The 20,053-nt window shown below is 39.2% G+C and overlaps 1 protein-coding gene across 1 annotated transcript in view; it reads right to left on the bottom strand.

Annotated features, from left to right (window-relative positions):
- vta1 (vesicle (multivesicular body) trafficking 1) overlaps nt 1–20,053 on the bottom strand; it is a 47,905-nt gene that overhangs the window by 11,832 nt on the left and 16,020 nt on the right. Inside the window, exons 3-5 of the mRNA XM_024291159.2 lie at nt 18,400–18,527; nt 13,653–13,728; nt 8,929–9,043 (exon numbers count right to left, since the gene is read on the bottom strand). Coding sequence (XP_024146927.1) covers nt 8,929–9,043; nt 13,653–13,728; nt 18,400–18,527 — 319 coding nt within the window. The remainder of the gene's footprint in view (nt 1–8,928; nt 9,044–13,652; nt 13,729–18,399; nt 18,528–20,053) is intronic.

Below are 20,053 nucleotides of genomic sequence, written 5' to 3'. Positions count from 1 at the left end.
TAACAATAGTGCTGTTGTGTTTGTGACTTTTCTGGTCGGCTTCAGCTTTTACTCTTGATTAGCAAGTCGTGAAGAATCTGAATCTTTTTGCTACAAGATTCAAAGCCATGGTGTAGCGGACTGAACCATGTTAAAAACCCCAGTGGATAACAACTTAGCCAAAAACTTTAGCACGTAGCTAAAATAGAAGCGAAACTCTGAAAAACTCATAATAATAATAATAAAAAGAATAAAATGTAATAAAGAAGTAGGATAACATACTTTGATTGGTTTCAGCAATCAGACAAAAAAGCTAGCTCATTGCTTTAATACTAGCTAATCTCCTAAATATCCCAAGAAACCTCAGTAAACTAAATTAGTCAAAAACATTAGCTTGTTGCTAAAATAGATGCTAAACTCTAAATTAGCCTTTAAAGGCCTCAATAGATAACAAAGTAGCAAAAACTAGGCATTTTGGTAAAATACTAGCTAAACTCCAAAGTAGCATAGAAAACCACCAGTAGATGCCAAATCAGCCAAAAAGCTAGCACATTGTTTAAATACTACCAACTCAAAATTAGCCCAAAGAACCTCAGCAATCTAAATTGGCCTAAAACGTTAGTCTGCCGCTAAAACAAAAGATAAACTCTAAATTAGCCTTTTAAAACCTCAGTAGATAACAAATTAGCCAAAAATATTAGCATTTGCTAAAATATTAGCTAAACTCCAAATTAGCATTAAAAAACTCCAGTAGATGCCAAATTAGCCAAAAAAGCTAGCACGTTGCTTAAATACTAGCTAAACCCCCAAAAATTCCTCAGTGAACTAAATTAGTCAAAAAAGTTAGCATGTTGCTAAAATAGAAGCTAGACTTCAAATTAGCCAAAAAACTCATTAGATAACAAATTAACCAAAAACGTTAGCTTGTTGGTAAAATATTAGGTAAACTCCAAATTTTTGAAAATTACTTTAAAAGATTTAAACATGTTCCATAAATATATTTAAAGGTTTGTTGCTAATCTATTTAAATTTTTGAAATTTAATTACTTTCTTATTCTTTTCCTATGGGGCACATTTTGCTCAGTACTTCAAAAACTATAAAGTTTATAAAATACAAAAAAATACAAGCAGTAATGTCCTGAACGAGCTGAATGTTTTATATCAAGATTGATGAAATCTCTGAAAGTTTGATCGAGTTTTTAGGTGCCAAAGCCGTAGAGAAAGAATCCGGAGAATCACTATAGTGTGAATGCTTACTAAACAATCACACAATAAAAATGTCTAGATTTGAGTGTTTTTAGTAAAAGAATCGGATTGTAAAAAGTTAGTTTATGTATGGATTCATGGACGATGTATCGAGATGTGTATCGAAACATATCCCCTGAGATAATTCAAAAGGACTTTCAAGCAGGAACTAGAACTGTTCTTGGCTTTGAAAATACCATCCTATTCCAGTGTTTGATTTCTAAGAACGATCCTCTTCTTGGTGCGGTTTGCTAATCATATCTATCATTTTCCTCCCAATATTTCACCAGTCAGCCCCGTATGTGAACAAAAGCGCTGGAAACGCGTCAGAGCGCTCGCTGGATAAACAACGCCAAACTACTTCATGAAAGAATCAATATCCGAGCGCCCGTGTCAGATGTGCGTCTGATGCCCGCCGCTGACAGACGCCAAACACGGCCTCCGCCTGCAGATCCAGCCTGACCAGCTTAATCCGTCCAAACATTTCTGGGCTGTAGTGAAATGTTTTCTTTGTGTTCGCTGTAGTGCTGAGAGAAGCAAAGTTCTGCTCTCACATTCACCGCAGGCCGCCGCTTTTCCGCTTTTCACACGTCGCAGGGACAGAGCTGGAAGCAGGAGCGCACTTGGGTTTGCTGTGTGGGTCTATTTACTCTTAGGCAAACACGACTTCTATATGCCAGCAGCCGCCTGCTCCGCTTTGGTGTTTTTCTTTGAGTGGGATTGATCTGAAACTGGCGTATGAAGGGAAAAAAACACTAAGTACAGACCACAAGTGTTCAAATAACACAGAAAACTCATTGTGTTCTCTATTGTCGTTCTTTGGGTGAAGTTATTTGGTATTTTCCACCTTAACTTCTGAGTACAGAAAGCTGTAAATGTAAAGAGATTTTTGGTCGTTCAGTTCTCTGGAATCATCTGGAAGGAAATTGCAACAAATACAGGAAACACTAGTAAATAACTGGTAAATGACCCCGGAGGAGCCTCCAATCACCTGCCCCCAGGTCACCTCACCTGAAAAGGGTTGGGGACCCATTTCATCCACCAAAAAGTCAGCCACAGATTTAAGAAAAACAGAAAAGACAAAAAAAGTGGCGGTTCTGATCTTCAACAGCCACATTTAGAATGAAGTCTTCAAGATATACTTTTGCACCGAAGGAGCATCAAGAAGAGTTAAAAAAAAGACAATTTGTTCAGTTTAACTTCTCTTTGATTTGAGTCTGTTTGAAGCCTTTCACAATCTTTTGGACTTGATCTGTTTTTTATTCCCATTAGCTGATGAGGCCAACGGAGAGGAAATGTATTCAAAATGCTTCAAATGTTATTTCAAGCCACAACGATTGCTGTACCAAATGGAGATGAGGAACGTTTAATACGTCTTTTGATTCATCCTCTGTTTCTCATCTAAAACCTGTTTCTAATTGAATATCTCTGAATGGGATTTAGACACTTTGTGCCAGCGAGGCCTAATCATGTTCTCATGAATCCTAATCATTCGCTGGAATTCATTCCGAATGCCTCGTCTTTTGATGTGCGCGGATAAAGGGAACATTTCAGCTGAAATCCCGCAGATGAAAGGAATTTAAGCTTCTACAGTTGCCAACAATCTGCTATAGGTGTCTAAATTTAATATTTCTATGGCTTAAAAGAATTAAACTTTAGTGAGATCTGATGCACGATGGAATAGAGCAACTTCAATCTTCATCAACAAGTGGTGAGCCATTCAAAAACCTGCAGTAAAATGGTGTAGTTCCTATGAAATGCCCTTCAGAGGATGTTCAACAGGACAACATGTTATACCATACCTGATAATGCTTCATTACTGCTGCATTTAACCACGTCTGGAAACATTCATCTTTGAAGTCTCCAAAGATCAAAGCATCCAGGTCTGTGTTTTAGGTGACAAATTACAGCTAAAGTTGCTTAAGTTACATAAAAAGGAACTTCATCAGTCAGATTTCAAATCTCCTCATCACTGGTCGAAAGCACCCCTACGGCGGTTGATCCATGCGCTTTCTGAGGGTATTTGGATTGTACAGAGTGTAGGTAAATGCTAACGGCGCTGCACACCCAGAAAGACAGGAAGAAAAAATAAAAGGTTCAAAAATAGTCTTGTTTTTGGTTGAGAAAGACAAATATAACAGGTGATCCAGTTTTTGTTTTTTTTTACTGGCACATTAGTATGATGGCAAAGTGGATAGAAAGTCTTCCTGTTATTACGAAGGGCCTCGGTTCAACACCAACATGGGGCTCTAATGTTTTAAACAATCATAAGCGGTTTTGAGAAGTTTTGAGAATTAAAATAAATACTTTTTGGTGCATATTCCAGGCAGTTAGGTTGTTTCTGTTCCAGAGGATGGTGCCGTTGTTGTGGAGGGTGGGGGCGACTGCCTGGGGCTGGGGACACCCAAAACGTCAAAAAGTGACTAAAAAACGTTAATATGCGACGAGTTGGGAATGAGAATGTGTTGGTCTTGCAGCTCTTTTGAAGCTTATACGGTCACTTCAAGGGACGCCGCATATGTTGAACATACTATTGTCGTGTGTTTCAAGTTCACACACTTATAACATACAGGTGTTGTTGTCGTATGACGTCCTCTCTACTTGTTACTAGGATGTGAGTACTGGCTCCTTACTAAGCGCGCACGGTTACCACATGCACGGGGTGTGCACGTGATAATGCCCGTTGGATGTCCTACACTCCGATTGTCTAATTTCCTCATTTCTAACAGTCAAGTGCGCACTAACGGGCTCCTACCACAGACCGTAGGGTTTGGGGGGATCAAAAACATTGAAAATCCGTACGACAGTCAGCACTTCACCGACTTCACCCAGTGTTCACTACAACCTGTCGAGTGCAGCTCTTCTGGTTCACCAAACGATCTACAACCTTCAGATTTCGTACGAACCACCATCGTTCAGGTTTGACTCGATTCAGACCCCCTATATCCACCCATAAGGGCAGCTGTGACTGAGGCTTCATCTTTTTGTCACTATAAAGAAATCCTTGACAACACATCACATCGTAAATACAGACTACTCAAACAGCCTATACATCACATTGAACCAAAGGCACTAATGAAAGACAAAATCACTGTTGTTCTGAACAAAACTCGGACAGAAATGATGGTAATTTCCTTTTGTGATGCTGGAAGTTGTAATACAGACGATGGTCCAAAAACGAAACGCTATGATTTTACCAAACACCTTCTACATCTGCCAATCATGGTAGGAGAAATCAGAGGATTTCAGCAATTATCCCCAAAGCCTGGGCACCCACTCCACACTCGGCTCTGCAGCCAACGCTTCATCAATCAGCGGATTTTGTTTGTTTATTGGATCACCATTTTTGAGTGATTACAGAATGAGAGGAGCTCATGAAAACTTGAGGAAAGTTTTTCTCCTTTCACAACATGAGCACATTTTTCATGTATTTTCTTTGGAGCTGCAACAGTGATCGCTTTCTGTCACCAGACGGTGTTATTGACCAAAACATGCAGTGAGAACACGTGAGCTTTCACCGGTGCATTACGAGCAAAAAGAGAAGTAAACTGCAATCATAACATTATGATGCTGCCGTGGTTCAGGTTCTTACAGGCTTTTACATTCTTGGCTGTGGAGCTGCCTCTAAATGTCAAGTGCAGATACATGTCTCACATTTGTGAAGTATCAACTCAATAAACACTGATTTCAGCAGTATATGTTGGTCGCTGAGTCCAACTGACTTCAGTCGATTTAACAAGTCCTGTCTTCATCTTTTAGGCGGCTAATCTTCTTAGAAACTGTTGTTTTTACTGAATTTTGAGATACTTTTTAAAGATTTTTTTATAAATATGTAGCAACAAAAGTCATATGACTTGACTATATTCATTAAACCAAAATAGTAGGGAAGCCACTAACGATTATTGTAGTAGCTGATTAGTCAACGATCATTTTTCGATTAGTCAACGATTATTTTTGTCTCTCGATTAGTCAACAATTTTCTTATTTTTTTTTTTGATTAGTCAACCATTATTGCTTATGTAAGGTGATGGTCCTTTTTTTTAACAAAGGTGATAGCGCTGATAGTCTGTGGAGGTTTGTGTCATGTATGGTAATGCTAATGCTCAGCGTATGGTGCATTCACAGAAATTGAAATTTTGTATAGTTCATGAATTTCAATTTCACCTTAGAAAACATTGTTCTGGATCATTTAACAACATATCCTGAAAATGTTCTCCACAGGTTTTCCATCCTCAAAGTTTTGCAACACATAACGTTCTAGAACATTCTATTTCAGTGCAAAGCTGTTGTGAAAAGCAGCTTTTCTCCATGTCAGCATCCGCTGGAATTACGTTAACTGTTAAAGAATTTATCAAGAGTGTAAACACTAGAGCTAAAGCTCCGGTGCCCAACAAAATTTGTTTTTTCAGAACTTGTGTTCTCTCTAGCTGTGTTTGTACGGCATAAATCTGTGATTAGAAGTTTTGAACCAGAAAATGATCATTCGTGTAAAATAAATGGTTCAATCGAGCTGGGTGGGATTATACAAGTTCGTCCTACTCCCTTTCAAGCGATCTGTAATTTGATCTCTAGCTGTCCTATGTCTGATGTATCTTTGTAGGGATGTAAACCTCTGTTGATTGTATTGCACATGCATTCTCCTTGTTTTTGATTAATTGAAGTAAATCAAATTAAAATGTCAGTTAATGAAACTTCAGTCTAATTTATTTTCCAACTACGAAAAAATGAATATTCATACTTGAACTTTTGGGAGCCGTTCATGAGTAAAATTACTCTGAGCAAGATGTCGAGCACAGTGAGTAAGACGCCAAGACCGCAGGATTCTTCTGCTTCAGGTGGTCGTGCAAGTCTGTATCGTTCTTCTTCTTCTGTGGTCCAGAAAAGGCCATTCCACCTACAACATTTCCTGTTCTGCATCGCGATTCAAATGGCTGCCGGTTATCATGATCATTTAAAATGCCAAAAAAAGATGTGCCAACAACACCAAATTATTGTAGACGATTTTTTATAGTCAATTAGCCGGCATGGTAGACCAATCATTGATAGCCTTACTAAATAGTTTTTGGAGATCCAGAGGTAAGCACATTGTACAGCTATGCTATTATTAGCTTGAGTATTTGTTTGCACAAGAGAATTATTGGAGGAAGTACTGAACTGTTCATCTGGAAAAAGGGCTTAAATTCTCTTTTTTCATGGTACCAACTGTCTGACTAAATACACAACTTTTTATCAGGATGATGATCACAATTACAATTTTATTAGGCAGACTAACAATCTGACAGCAGACATCAGTAAAGCAGGAACACACATGTGCAGGGCTGATGATATCAGCTGTTTGCTATCCACTAACGGGACAAAGCTATCATGATGTCATCACTGACAAAGACCCCGGTGAACTCTGGGAAAAGGGGAGTGTGTGTTGGCAACAACAAGGTGTGAGAGTGTGCGAGAGATAAAATAGGAGAGGGAGTAGAGGGGGAAAGAGTTCTTTCTGCGCGTCTTTAAGGGTTCCTCCGGCTGATGTCATGGGTCAAACACACCCACATGTGTGGAGTGGGTGGGCGCGGGCCCGCAGATGGCTTTTGTTTCGGCGAGGAATTCGTCAACATCATTTTACTGACACAAAATGTACATTCAGAGTCTCCCCCAAAGGGGAAAGGAAAAGCGTTTAAGCCTAAAACGTTCTCGTGTCAAAATAAATGCCTGTTCCCCGGGGGAGTTTGATGCAATTCTTGCAGACAAAGTGCAATCGTAAAAAGAGACTCTAAACATTGTAGGGCCCACGAGTCACAGTCAAATACTTCACTTCAGGCTTGTGTTATCACAGTTCTAAAGTTATCAGAATAATCATGATTCACTAAAGAATAGTTTACACTTCAGCAGTTTGTTCACCCTTCATTTATCCAGAAACTTTCCAACTTTTCCCACCGGAAAACCTGACCTGAAATTGAACTGAAGTAGATCCAGAGTATCAATACTGCAGAGTCAGCAATTTAAATAGATGCCATTTCTTTTAAGAAATTACTTAATTGAAGTTGAGATATCCTTTCTTTACAATATACAGAACAAACTCCATAATATTACGACATAAAAACATAAAATATGACTCATTCCAGTCTTAAGGCATGTAAAAAAATCCCCTGAACTTCAGGGACGGCCATATCTGTTTATTCTGGACAGAACCGGATGGACTATCCATTATGGCAAAGAGCAGAGCTGAACCACAGGGAGAGAGTGAAGGAAGCATGTATTTTATGTATTTTAAAGAAAGAACTAATGCTTCCTCGTTGGTGGTCATTGTGGGCAATATTTTCCTGAAACATCAACGCGTGGCATCTCAGTCCACCTTAAATAGTATGGTTGGATATCACCAATAATTTCCAGAATTGATTCAATTTCGTTTTTTTAATTATTATTCTTTTGATCATTTCAATTCAATTTTGAGTTTATACATTTAGACATTTTTGTTTAGAAATACATTAATAATCTATACATGTTTTGAAGATTTTCATATTAATCTGATCCAGTTCACAGACTCAAATGTATCAGTGAGATAATAATGAGATTGTTATCATTATTAATATCATACAGTGTTACATGGATTCAGAGAAGCTCCAACGATTGTTCTGCCTCTCCTGGAGGGCATTTCAGTTTGACCACTAGGTGGCGATCGCGCTATAGCATTACACCTTATTACAGAGGAAGAAGAAAGAATGAGCAAAAAACGGTTTTTGACCAAAAATGGTTACTTTAAAAAATATTTCCTTAAAAGAACTTAGAAAGTTAATGTCTATGAGTTTATAAAGATGTTCATTTAGTCAGAATATATGTTTAGGTCAACTTAGTGTTAGCATTAGCCTTCCTATGGGAAATCCCATTATACGTTAGCATCAAGCTAACTGACTTTAGAATTATGCGCTAGTTCGATCTCTGCGTTTATAAATCGATTATTAATATATGAACTTAATTAGATTTGGATCGATTCATTAATTTTATCAGCCCAGCCCTATTAGATCGTGTAGGTGAAAGTGGACCAGTCCAAATTAAGATTTAAAAATTTAGAGTATTTTTCGAGTAAAACCATAAACATAAATCTTGACCACAACAAAATCCAAAGGCAACAACCCATATTACCATCAACTACTACTACTATGTTTACTCTTGGGTTTAATTAAAATGCGTATGGCTGCGTGGAAGCATACATTTAAATGTATTGTTCTGTTTTCATGCACTCCCATGCCTTAGACAACTTTAAATGGTGCTCTGACTGTTTTATGGTCCAACTAGGTCAATCTGTACACAGTCTGGTGTCATAGCCGTTTTTTGTTAAAGGCTACAATTTATGGTGCAAGCTCAAGAACTTCAATACAAAAAAAGGTAAAAACCTGACAGAAATAAAGCAAATAACGTAAACCTGGGTTTGTGCCACAACAAAAGTTCTAATGGGAAGTCTAACAATTGTAGAGCTCATTCTCACTTAAAACCTGCTGATCCAGCTTCATTTCATGACCACTCTACCCATCATACCCACATCTTACACCTTTGACTCCTGGGAGTTTCCTGCAAGACTTCCCAACCTGATAGCAAAAACAATACAAACACACACAAACACAGATTACGTGCTGCCAAATATTTAAAGTTGGCCTCAAACTGGGGAGCAGGAGGAATGGGAATGAGTTCGGACGTCATATCAGGCATTCCCACCTGCTTCCTCGTCTTCGTCCATGCCAATGGGCCCGGGCTGAGGTGTCTCCCCATTCTTCAGACAGTTGTGGATGTAGGTGGCCTTCCAGCGGGCATATTTCCTGTGCTGGACATTCTGGTAGAAAGTAAAGAAAAGGATAAAAGATGTTTTATTATTTGCTCAAACAACTCAAACTAAGCGGACAGATTATTCGTCCGTCCCATCAAACCTCAAGAGAGCGTGCGAGAGGCAGTACTTGTTCTACTGAGATAACCATTCAATCTTGATAGCTGGAAGTGTATAAGCACAAGGACCTCAAAAACACTCAACTCCTTTCTTTTTTTGCTCTTTCTGGGTGGTTTTATGAGACAGGATGTTTGAAATGTGAAAACAGCTAGAGGAGTGAAGAGAAGTAAGGGCAACAGATCTGGACGGATAACAGTGGATGGAGAAGTCTCTGCTTCAACCCGATAAGTGCAACATTTAAGCAGCGCCTCTGAAACAATGGGGCATAAAAGACTTCTTTGTGTCGCCTTGCCTTGTGTAAAGGTTGAACTTAGTCATTTTGCAGAAATACCAGTTGTTTTATATGAAATGACCTCCCTCTGTTTTCCGAGAAAGACGAAACGATTATGTTAGTAAGTTTAAGGTTCCAATACTTAGTTTGTGCAGCTGCATGTATTTCCCATCAAGGTCATGTTGTGGTACAAACGACAATGACCACTTCATTCCTCTAAAGGAACTCATCAATGCTAAGCAATGATATTATTGATGAGGCTTCAGTCAGTGTGTCTGGGTCAAACCAGGAGATGGAGAGTCCTCTTGATTTGCCGTCTTCTCCTTTAATGGGTGTTATTGACAACACATGAAAGCTATGATGATTTATCAGTTGTGTAATCTTGGCAATTGAAGACGTTTCTAAAGCCTTAGCCACATAGACCAGTACAGGGATTGATTTGTTCGGATGTTGTTGGTGGAGGGTCGCATGGTGGATAGGTGTATCTTGAAGAGAATGCAAGCGTGTCTTGGAGTTCTCAAGAAGGTCCTACGACCACCTCAAGGAACCTAATGAAAATGGAACGTGTCGTAAGTGCATTGTATTCGTTTATCGTAGTGTATATTGTACATGGTAGTGTATATAGTAGTTTATATTGTATATTGAAATATATATTATAGTGTATATTCTATATCGCAGTCTATATTGTACATCGTAGTGTATGTCGTATAGCGTGGTGTATATCATATATTGTAGTGTATATTGTTTTTAAGCTATTTTGAAGTTTAATTACTTTTTTCAGTTACATGCTAGCTGTTTTGGTTAACCTATGTTTTTTTTGTTTTTTAGGCTAAATTGGCATTTAGCTAATATTTTCGCTGGTTTTATGCTTCAATGTTTTCAGCTATCAGGTTCAGTGTTTTTAGCTATCAATTTCAGCATCTTCAGCGGCCAAATTCAGCTTACAGCATTTACACTAGCATTATCACAGGTAATGCTATATATCTAGTTCATAATTATGTTAAAAAGTTACAGTTTTAAAAATGTTGTTCAATAAATGTTTATCCTGTTCGGCCCACAACCCAAGTTGTGTTTTGGATTTCGGCCCCTCGTGCGATTGAGTCCGACACCCCATATCGTAGTGTATAGTATTTGTAAGGATAATGGAAGATGCATGGACTTATCCCATACATTATTATTATTAGTAGTAATAATGATGTTATAGTGTCCTTACACCACATCCCTCCCCAAGTTTGCTATGTGCACATGATTCATAAGTGCCTGTGGGATACATGTAGGATGTCCACACAAGCTATAATTGTCTGATTACCGACTTTCTAACTGTAAGTCTACCAGCATCATGTGAACAGCACTGACTGGCCTGCATCTCATGAACTTTACCCCTGGGTGTTGAATAAGTGTTTGTTCAGACCGTTCGCTTGAAGAAGGTTTATAGAAAAACAATGCAAACGTTTACTGTCTATAGGTTTGCAGTGGTCTACGATCTTGTGGGGGTCACCTGTGTGCCCTGTACAGGTTTGACCATTTTACAGACGCTATATGTACACCCGTTTCAAGCCTTAGGGATTTCTAGAGAGGAAGTTCTCTAAAAACTCTGCTTTCCTCCAAAAAACCCCTAAACCACTCTGACCATTTTTTTCTGTACCTGTCCTGCTGTGTGACCGAAGGCTAAAACACTTTCTGAGTTAAAGTGATGCTGAAGGTGAATGAAAGAGAATGTGCAGACAGTCCGTGAATCAGGTCATGGCTCCTGCTTTTCACGGTGGAACGAAGGGACAGCCACCTTTCAGTGTGCGGACGGGAAGTCTCCCTTTTGTGCAGAGCTCGCTCGTGGTGGAAAATGATAATCACATTTGGAGGCAATAGGACAAATGTTCAGTGCTGCCTTTGTCTGATACGATTCACACCACGAAGGCTTGATTGACAAAAGAATGCAGATACGGCTCTATGCAAAAGAATGAATATTTTTAGCACATGGCTGTAATTCATGCAGGGTCCTGCTGAGTGCAGCAGACCTTTAAATGCTGGAGAAGGGTTTTGGAGTGGGTTTAAAGATTGGCTCTCCTGGCGATATACTTCTTCGATTATTATTCTTCGTGCGACGTGATGGCTTAGGAATTTATAGCAGGGTTGTCTTGACATTGGGAATAATATTAATGGCACAGTTTTTTGGTAATATTAATGCTCATTTTTATTCTGCTGATAAAACATTAACCATTTTCTTTATGAATATATTTTCAACAGGTCAGAAAAAATATTCTGTTTTCAGTTTTATTATGTTAACAAATGTGTATAAACCATGTAAAACCATACACAATGGGGGCTTGTCCGGGATAAAAGCCCAATCGTACATGCAAGTAGAGTTTTTTTTATGTTTTTTAACTAATAAAAAGAAATAATGGATGCAAAACAAAATATTTATTTATTTGGTGATTGGGAACACTTCTCAAGCTTGCTGAGTTCAGGGTCCTGCAGTTCATGATGGACTACTGCGTTCTCAGAAGATCTCATACTAGCAGACCCTCCCAGTACTTCCATCTTGTATTTCTGTTTTCCACTGAGATCTTGCTTCACTGCAGACTGACAGTGGTGTCTTATTAAAATGCCAAAAAGCAGAGCAGCACCTGTCTAACAGTCAGGACGAGCTGGACAGACGAGCAGGTGCCACAAACATCAAACTTTACAGACAACTGATGGTGTCTTATGACGCCTCTATTATACAAGCAGCTCATACTGCAGACCACTCAACTTATTTCTTTTAGCTACTTTCACCAAGCATCACTTTTCCATGAAAGCAATTAAAAAGAAAAATTAATGTATTTAAAAATGAAGTTGAAACATACAACATACAGTCATGGCAATACTGTATTCCTGCTAAACCCCTAAAGCAGGGGTGTTAAAATGAATCACACAGGGGGGCAAAATCCAAAACACACCTTAGATCACAGCCGAACAGGATAAACATTTATTGAACACTCTAAAACTACATTTATAAAACTTTAAAACCGTAACTTTTTAATATAATTGTGAACAAGAAATATAGCATTACCTGCGATAATGCTAGTGTGAATGCTGGAAGCTGAATTTGGCCGCTGAAGATGACAGTGCTGATAGCTGAAAATGCTGAAGCTGATAGCCAGCTAAAATATTAGCTTAATGCCAATTTAGCCTAGGAAAAAATGAATAAATAATATTGGTTAGCCAAAACAGCTAGCATGTAGCTCAAAAAATAGCTAAACTCTAAAATAGCCTAAAAAATCTGAAAAAAGCCTAAATTAGCCAAAACAGCTAGCATGTAGCTGAAATATTAGCTAAACTTCAAAATAGCCTAAAAAATCTTCAAAAAAGCTAGCAGAATGCCAATTTTTAAAACTTTAAAACTGAAACTTTTTAACATAATTATGAATAATAAAAATGCAGGAATATTATTCCAGAATAAATCAATTTAAACAACTTTCAATATTTTACTCTCCATAAAAATATACTTTGTCAAAATGATACAAGTTAGAAATGAGCACAAGATAACATCGGGTCATTAATAACAATAAAATAAAATGATCTGGAGGGCCGGATCCGGCCCCCGGCCTTGACTTTGACACGTTTGCTATAAAGAATCTGCAAAGTACACATTGTTCTCACTCTTCTCACGGAGCATTGGGTGCTGCCATTAACCCCTCCCACAGGCACATCCTGCATTTCCATCTTTCATCCATTCATCTTTTCATTTCAGCTGCATAACTTGAATCTACTTTTTGTTTTGGCACGTTAACAGACTCCACAGTGAGTAAAACCTGCTCCTCATATTGAAATGAAACATCTGTCTGTCATTTAAGCACAAGTTGAACAAAGTCTATTTGGACCTTTGAAAACTTTTGTATTAAACAACTTTTAAATTGGAAAAGATAATGTGTTCTTGCTGGAGCTTTAAGGTGTGGCTGTGCAGATGGAACTTTGTAATAGTTAATGCTTTGAGCAGGAAGGTGAAGGGATGATTACAAATGCTCATGGGGCGGCAACTTTACAGCAACTGTGAAAGCATCAAAGGAGCAAACTGCTGAGATAGTGTCATCTCTCACAGCAACAAATAATGAATTTGCTATTATTTACTACTTTAACAATATTACACATTTCTTTGTGTAATAAATAGATCCTTTTTTTAAATCCAGAAGAACTCTTTAAGAAGTAACAAAATCCTTATTTTTTTAGAATAAAAGAACTTTATCTTACCTCCTCTGAAAGCTCCCCAAATACAGACAAGACATCAAGAAGCAGGCTGGATGTGAAGAAGGACTTGATCATATTCCTGGAGGAGAAGAAGAAGAAACAATGATGGGATTTGGGAAGATTAATGGATTGATAATTGGAGGAATGAATGTGGGAAAAAAAAATAAAAATAGACACAGTAAAGACGTTCTTTAGTTTTTATATTCATGCTCTTCCCTCTAACCCTTTGGCTATTTTTTCATAATGGGGGGGTATTCTGTTGATTTTATCTCCATAGCAACCATTAATTTTTTTATCATCTGGGGGTGTCAAACAAGTATGTGTAATTTTTAAAAGAAACGGCAAAAGTACAATTTTGGATTTCCTTAGCAACAGAGGTTTTTTTTAACCATGCTCACATTCCTAAAAGGTTCATATTGTATGTTTGCTCAACTAGAGCCAAGGATTCATGTAATCAATTGAAACAAATATTCCAGAAAAAATGTGCGAGAAACAAGATTAGCTGAACTTTAGCGAGCTAGCCACACTAAAACCGTTTAAAATCTACAAGCTTTAAAACCAACAGTAGCTTTCTAATGATGCTCGAGGAATTAGGAAGCAATAGAACAAAATTCATAAGAGGGGTTTAAATTTGTGGAAGGTATTAAAGGGGGTTTCTTTGGAAAATTCAAGATGGGAGCCTCAACAAATGTCAACAAAACATTGGTTGTGGTTGAAGACTTATCCAACACATTCCCAAGTCATTAAATTTTGACGTATGGTTAAGGGCCATCTGTGACAAAAACTGATGTTTTGGGTGTACCCAACTGGTTATTTATTTGACATGCTGGCTGTTACAAATTATATTAGGGGTCCAGTCGTTTTGTCGGATGCAGAACCAGACGCAAAACAAACGCAAACCGAATCTCAGGACACGGCCAGTATCGGTTCTCTAACCTAACAGCCTAATCCCAGCTCGGTCAGCCTCTGGTACCGCGTCCGGAACCCGTACCAATATACGTCAGGTACCAAGCCACGTCCGGTATTTATCCGCATCTGGTTCCAGGTAACGCTTAGGGTTAGGATACCAGTGGGGTCCATTCTCCTGCTGGGAGGATTGTTTTGTATGTGGGAGGGTCCCCAAAAGTCATTTTCACGCGGTATTAGGTGTGTTTCTGAGTTTTTGAGTCTGTAGTGGGGTGAAATTTTCACTCAAAAGAAAGAATAATTGCAAACACAATCTGGTCCAGGACTGCAGGACAGAACACATGAGCTGAACTGTTGTAGTAAATCAAACACTAACAGGGAAGAGCTGCAGGTTTTTGATAAAAGACCAGAGATAAAGTCTCAGGTCATCAAATGTAGCAACGCCTCCCATCTGACGTGACAAACCGTTTATTCGGATGAGTAATCCATCAGACTGAAGTGTCATTTCCTGCTCTAAAAGACGCCGTAGCTGTAAGACTGTGTAAAGCCGTCCTTAATACTCTCATATGAGTGACATCAAAGTGGGGGTCCGGGCTAAATGTGACGGATGGAAGGAGACGTGCTCCAAACACAGCAGTCACTTCAGGCTGCAGCATCACATTCAGACACAGGATCGCGTTAGCCATGGTGAGTTCAAACATTTCAGCATCTACAATGAGCCTTCTCCTGAAAACGGAACAGAAAACATTCATCTGACCCGAACTGTGAAGAAATGGAGGGTTCTGTTTGATGGACAATGATTTAAGCAGGACTTTAAAAGGACTGACGGTTTGAGTCGACCAGGATTTTATGTCTTTCAACCTTCTGGCCAACAGCAGAGCAAATCATCCCCTAAATACAGAGTGTGAGGGAACCGTCAATCTTATTATGGTTATAAAAATAAAAGTTATCGGAGAGTCTTTGGTGTCGACATGCTGGTCATAAGATTAGGATCAAATATATATAACTTGCAGTAAAAGTTCACATTTTGTTCCGCGTAATAATTCTTTTTCAATAAACAAGAGTTAATGTTTGGTTTGTACTGGTTCTTATGTAACTACAATTGACAATATGATGGAAAGTTTAAGACATTGTCCACAAGAAAATTATTTTGCTCTACATTCACATTAAAGAACCCATCAGAAAACCATCAGGAATGTGTTGGTCTTTGGTTTATCCCACAAATTCATATTTATGATACTTTTTTTCTAGTTCAAGTTATTCAAGTGATTAATCAGATGTTTTGTTAAAAGTGGGTGGAGCCTGCTGCCCCTCACATCCAACAATAAAAAACATTTCATTGACAGATTTTGTGGACTAACAACAAGCTCTCTTCTGATTGGTCACAGTGGTTGCCATTGAAATTCAGACTGGCTTTTTGTGCACCAATCACTGCTTACTGACGACATCTGGTTCCAACATGATGGCAAATTTAAAAAAATGGCAACTGAATTGACTTCATTTGGTTGGAGCCAGAAATAAACAATTTTCCAGTTCTAGGATGCAGTTTATGATTTGAAATGATACATTTCTAGATAACAGAATTACAAATGGGTGATTTTATACTTTAATTTTTAAAAAATTCATTTATATAGTTGAGTACCATGACTTGATGGGAGGAGCTCTGGCCACCAGGTGCTCACCTGTGAGCCCCAACCCCAGGGATGGCTCCAGGGTGGGGTCCCAGTGATGCCAATCTGGGCGACATAACAGGATCTTTGATAGAACGCCTTATAAAGGGGTTCTGAACCGCTCTTTATCTGGCTCGTCACCAGACCTGTCTGCCATGGGAAACCCTTTCCAGGGGCAGAAGCTGAGTTCCTCCACCATGTTAAGATGGTGATTCAAAGAGGGAACCAGAGAAAGGTAGTTTGCCCTCTCTGGGTGGGTGGAGTTCTCCTGCCTCAGGTGGAGGAGTTTCAGTCTCTTGGGATCTCGTTCACGAGTGAAGGAAAATCAGAGCGTGAGATCAACAGGCCTATTGGAGAGCCGTTTGCCATTATGTGGTCTCTGTACCGGTCAGTTGTGGAAAGAAATTAAAGCTCTTAATTTACCAGTCGATCTTCATTCTAGCACTCATCTATGGTCATGAGCTCTGGGTCATGACCGTAAGGACGAGATCCCGACTACAAGCGGCTGAAATGAGCTTCCTTGGGAGGGTGGCTAGAGATAGGGGCAGGAGCTCGATCACTAGAGCCGCTTGAGCCAGTTGATGTCTCAGGACGCCTCCCTGTGGAGGTGTTCCGGGTATGTCCCATTGGGTGGAGGCCCTGGGGAAGACCCAGGACACGCTGGAGAGATTATGTCTCTCAGCTGTCCTGGAAACGTCTCGGGATCCCCCCAGAGGAGCTGGAGGAAGTGGCTGGGGAGAGGAAAGTCTGGGCATTTTTGCTTAGGCTGCTGCCCATGAATGAACGGAAAAAGATGGATTTATATAGTTTCCGTTTTTTATCTGTCTTATTACTTGAAATATTTAAGAGTTTATTTTTAATTGTTTTGATCTTATAGTTTAATATTTTGAGTTTTAATGCATAATGCCTTGTTTGACTGCAGTCATGTTAATAAAAGTGAAAGAAATCAAAAGCTAAAATCCTCAGATTTATGATTTTCTGTCGAGTTTTCTTCACTTTGTGTTATGCATCATAGAGAGAAAACAAATGTGTTTAAAACATGGCAAGATCTTAAAGGCAAGCCAGAGCTGGTACGGAAATATTCCTCGTTTTAAATATATTTGAATGTAGAACAGGTGTATTAGAACTCATTCTTGATCTAAAAGCATATTACAACTGTTCTAATTGTCGAAAGTAAGAATATTTACTGTGTATGTTACAACTATAGCCAAAAAACAATCTATTTTACATTTTAATTTGGTTGCACATGTCACAGCCACAAATCGGTTTTGGCCACTCCCCCTTGGGTGCTCTGCCTCACCTGACACACAGCAGACTTGGAGGTAAATTAATGAGGTTGCTGCTCTGCAGTAAAGCGTTCCTGTCTATGCTTCGCTATGCGTGCCATGAACGTGGAAATGGTTATGTATGGAGCGGCGCCGCTTCTCATAACCCCCCCAGACTGTTTTTACTCCCGTTTAAGAGATTGCAAACATGCAGCGTCTCAGCTCATACATGCATGTGAGAAACGCAGGGTGTCTGAGCGCCTATTTACTCTGCAAACAGCTCTGCAGAACCTGTCACCTGCATGTATTCATCCCACACAACCTGCAGGATCTCTGCAGAGAACCGACTCACTGTGCTGATGAAGGGTTCATGGGGTTTGTCAATTATCCACAAATCTTTTTTTAAATATTAGATGACTTTTCTATCTTACTTCCCATTTTCTCAGCTGTTTCCACCTCTGTTCATGTCTGAATGGGTAAAGGAAAGCATGAGTAAGAAAATACGCCATGGAGTACACTAGCATGTGATAGTAAACATGCCTATTACTGCAACACACGTTAACGTGTGTCTACCGAACAGTTGGTCGCAGTTAAGAGGCTCCGCGTGAGTCACCTACTGCCGAGGGGAAAACAGGTTAAAAGGATGTGAAAAGAAAACCCCGCTGTGTGATTCTGTGTTGTAGCTGAAAGCTACGACCATAAAAGCAACCAGATGTGGCAGCCATGGGTGACACGGCTGGCTCCGAGGCAGAGCCGTGCAGAGTTTTTACTGACAAACGAGGAGGAGGAGGAGTGCGCATATTTTACTCTGCTGATCTTCATTTAAAAATACCCAACAAGTCTTCTACTGTGGGGGATACTGTCATTATTAATGCTGGATGCTGATGGAAGGGTAAGAGTGTTCCTCACTTGTGGAAGCGTTCCGATCGGTCCTCGTTGTCGGCGTACAGGAACAGCTTTAAGGCGTAGTTCTCGATGTGGGCGTTCCCGACGACCTCTTGAGTGATGGACTCGTTATCGCTGAACTCTTTCTTCATCTGAAAAACAGAAAATGTTTGACGTTTGATTAGTTAGCTTGAGAGTTCTGGAGTTCTTAGCACACAAATTATGTCAAATATTTTAGAACATAGAAGTTGAGGTCAGATGAAAGTTCTTGCTGTAATTTAAAAAACTATTCGACACTAAGAGGTTTCAAAACAGAACATGAATTTGTTTCGTTGCCATCGTTTTTGCTGCATCAGAAAGTTAGGAAGTTTGTGTTTCCTGGTTTATGTCTCTGTTGCAACAATGCTCTCTGGTAATAAATCCTATTACGCTGGAAAGCTATTTCCATTTTAATGGTTTCGTGAGGAACATGCATTTGTGAACAGGGCAGTTTAGGGAGAAAAAAGTTCATTTTTTTCTGTTAGACAGCTTTCTTTGCCGACTCTAGTTCATTTTCTGTAGCAGCTTTTACTGCAGTCAGAAAGTTTCTACTTCAAGATCGGCAACATTTAAATCCTGTAACCATTTCCGTTGAGAGGCGACAATACCAATAAAAAATAAAAGTTTCTTTACGTCTTAGTCTGAACTTTCCTAACGGGTGAGACAGTGACATACAGTCGGGACACACGGTCTGCACAAGTTTCCTTTAAAAAAAAGTAAAGCAAAATAAATATACTTTTTAAAATCTAAAATAATGAAATATGTCTATTCTAGGATTGGCCAGAGCTCACTGGCCAAGCTCACAGCACGCATGCATCAAGGCAGAGGGCGCTGACGAGCCTGAAAAATGTGTCTCCTTGGCTACAGAATAATAGAATTAGTGGTACATAGGAAAGTGCAGCTGTCCAGTTACTCTTTAATATTGTTTAGCATCATTTTCTAATTGGAGGATTACATTCTCAGTGGTCTAAACTCAATTCACTCAAAAGGAACGGCCACACACTTCATTTATAAACAAATATAAGTCCATAAATAACAATTTTGGTGATTTTTTTTCCTATGCTAGTTTGTAAACAGAATAAAATGATGAAATTAAATTTTAAACAAAAAACTTATAACTTTAATCTGTGCGACATTTGAGTACTTCAAGATAGATTTAATCCACACGACAATGGTACGCTCCATTTCCATGACGTCCCTAAACGTGGACGTACAAGCCTCAAGGGACAAGACACATCTGCTCTTCTCTATGGCCCTCAACGGACCTGGACAACCCAAAAACCCACATCGTCCGTAGGGAGGTTGATCCATGTTATATTACCTTTAACGTATTAGCACTTATGTACGTTATGCTGTCTTTTATGGATCTGACGACTATCTGACCAGACAATCCAGAACACCAGCAAATCTTAAAGCAGAGATATCAAGGTGATTCTTCAACTATAGGTGATCCCAGAACCAGTACCAGGCTGTGGAGATGTCAGTACGATGGATAGGCCTGCTATTTTAAAGAGTAATAAAAAGGCCTTCAAATGACAGGTTTATTGCCAATGAACACTGTCGTAACACAGATATTATCAGGTGGAATACTCTACAGGAACGACTTCATGAAGGAAAACATGGAGATTAAAGGGTGGAA

This window comes from Oryzias melastigma, linkage group LG24 (assembly GCF_002922805.2).
Source record: "Oryzias melastigma strain HK-1 linkage group LG24, ASM292280v2, whole genome shotgun sequence".
In the NCBI taxonomy this organism is placed as follows: Eukaryota; Metazoa; Chordata; class Actinopteri; order Beloniformes; family Adrianichthyidae; genus Oryzias; species Oryzias melastigma.
The sequence above is the reverse complement of the archived record's forward strand: the minus strand, read 5'-3'. Positions and strand labels throughout refer to the sequence as shown.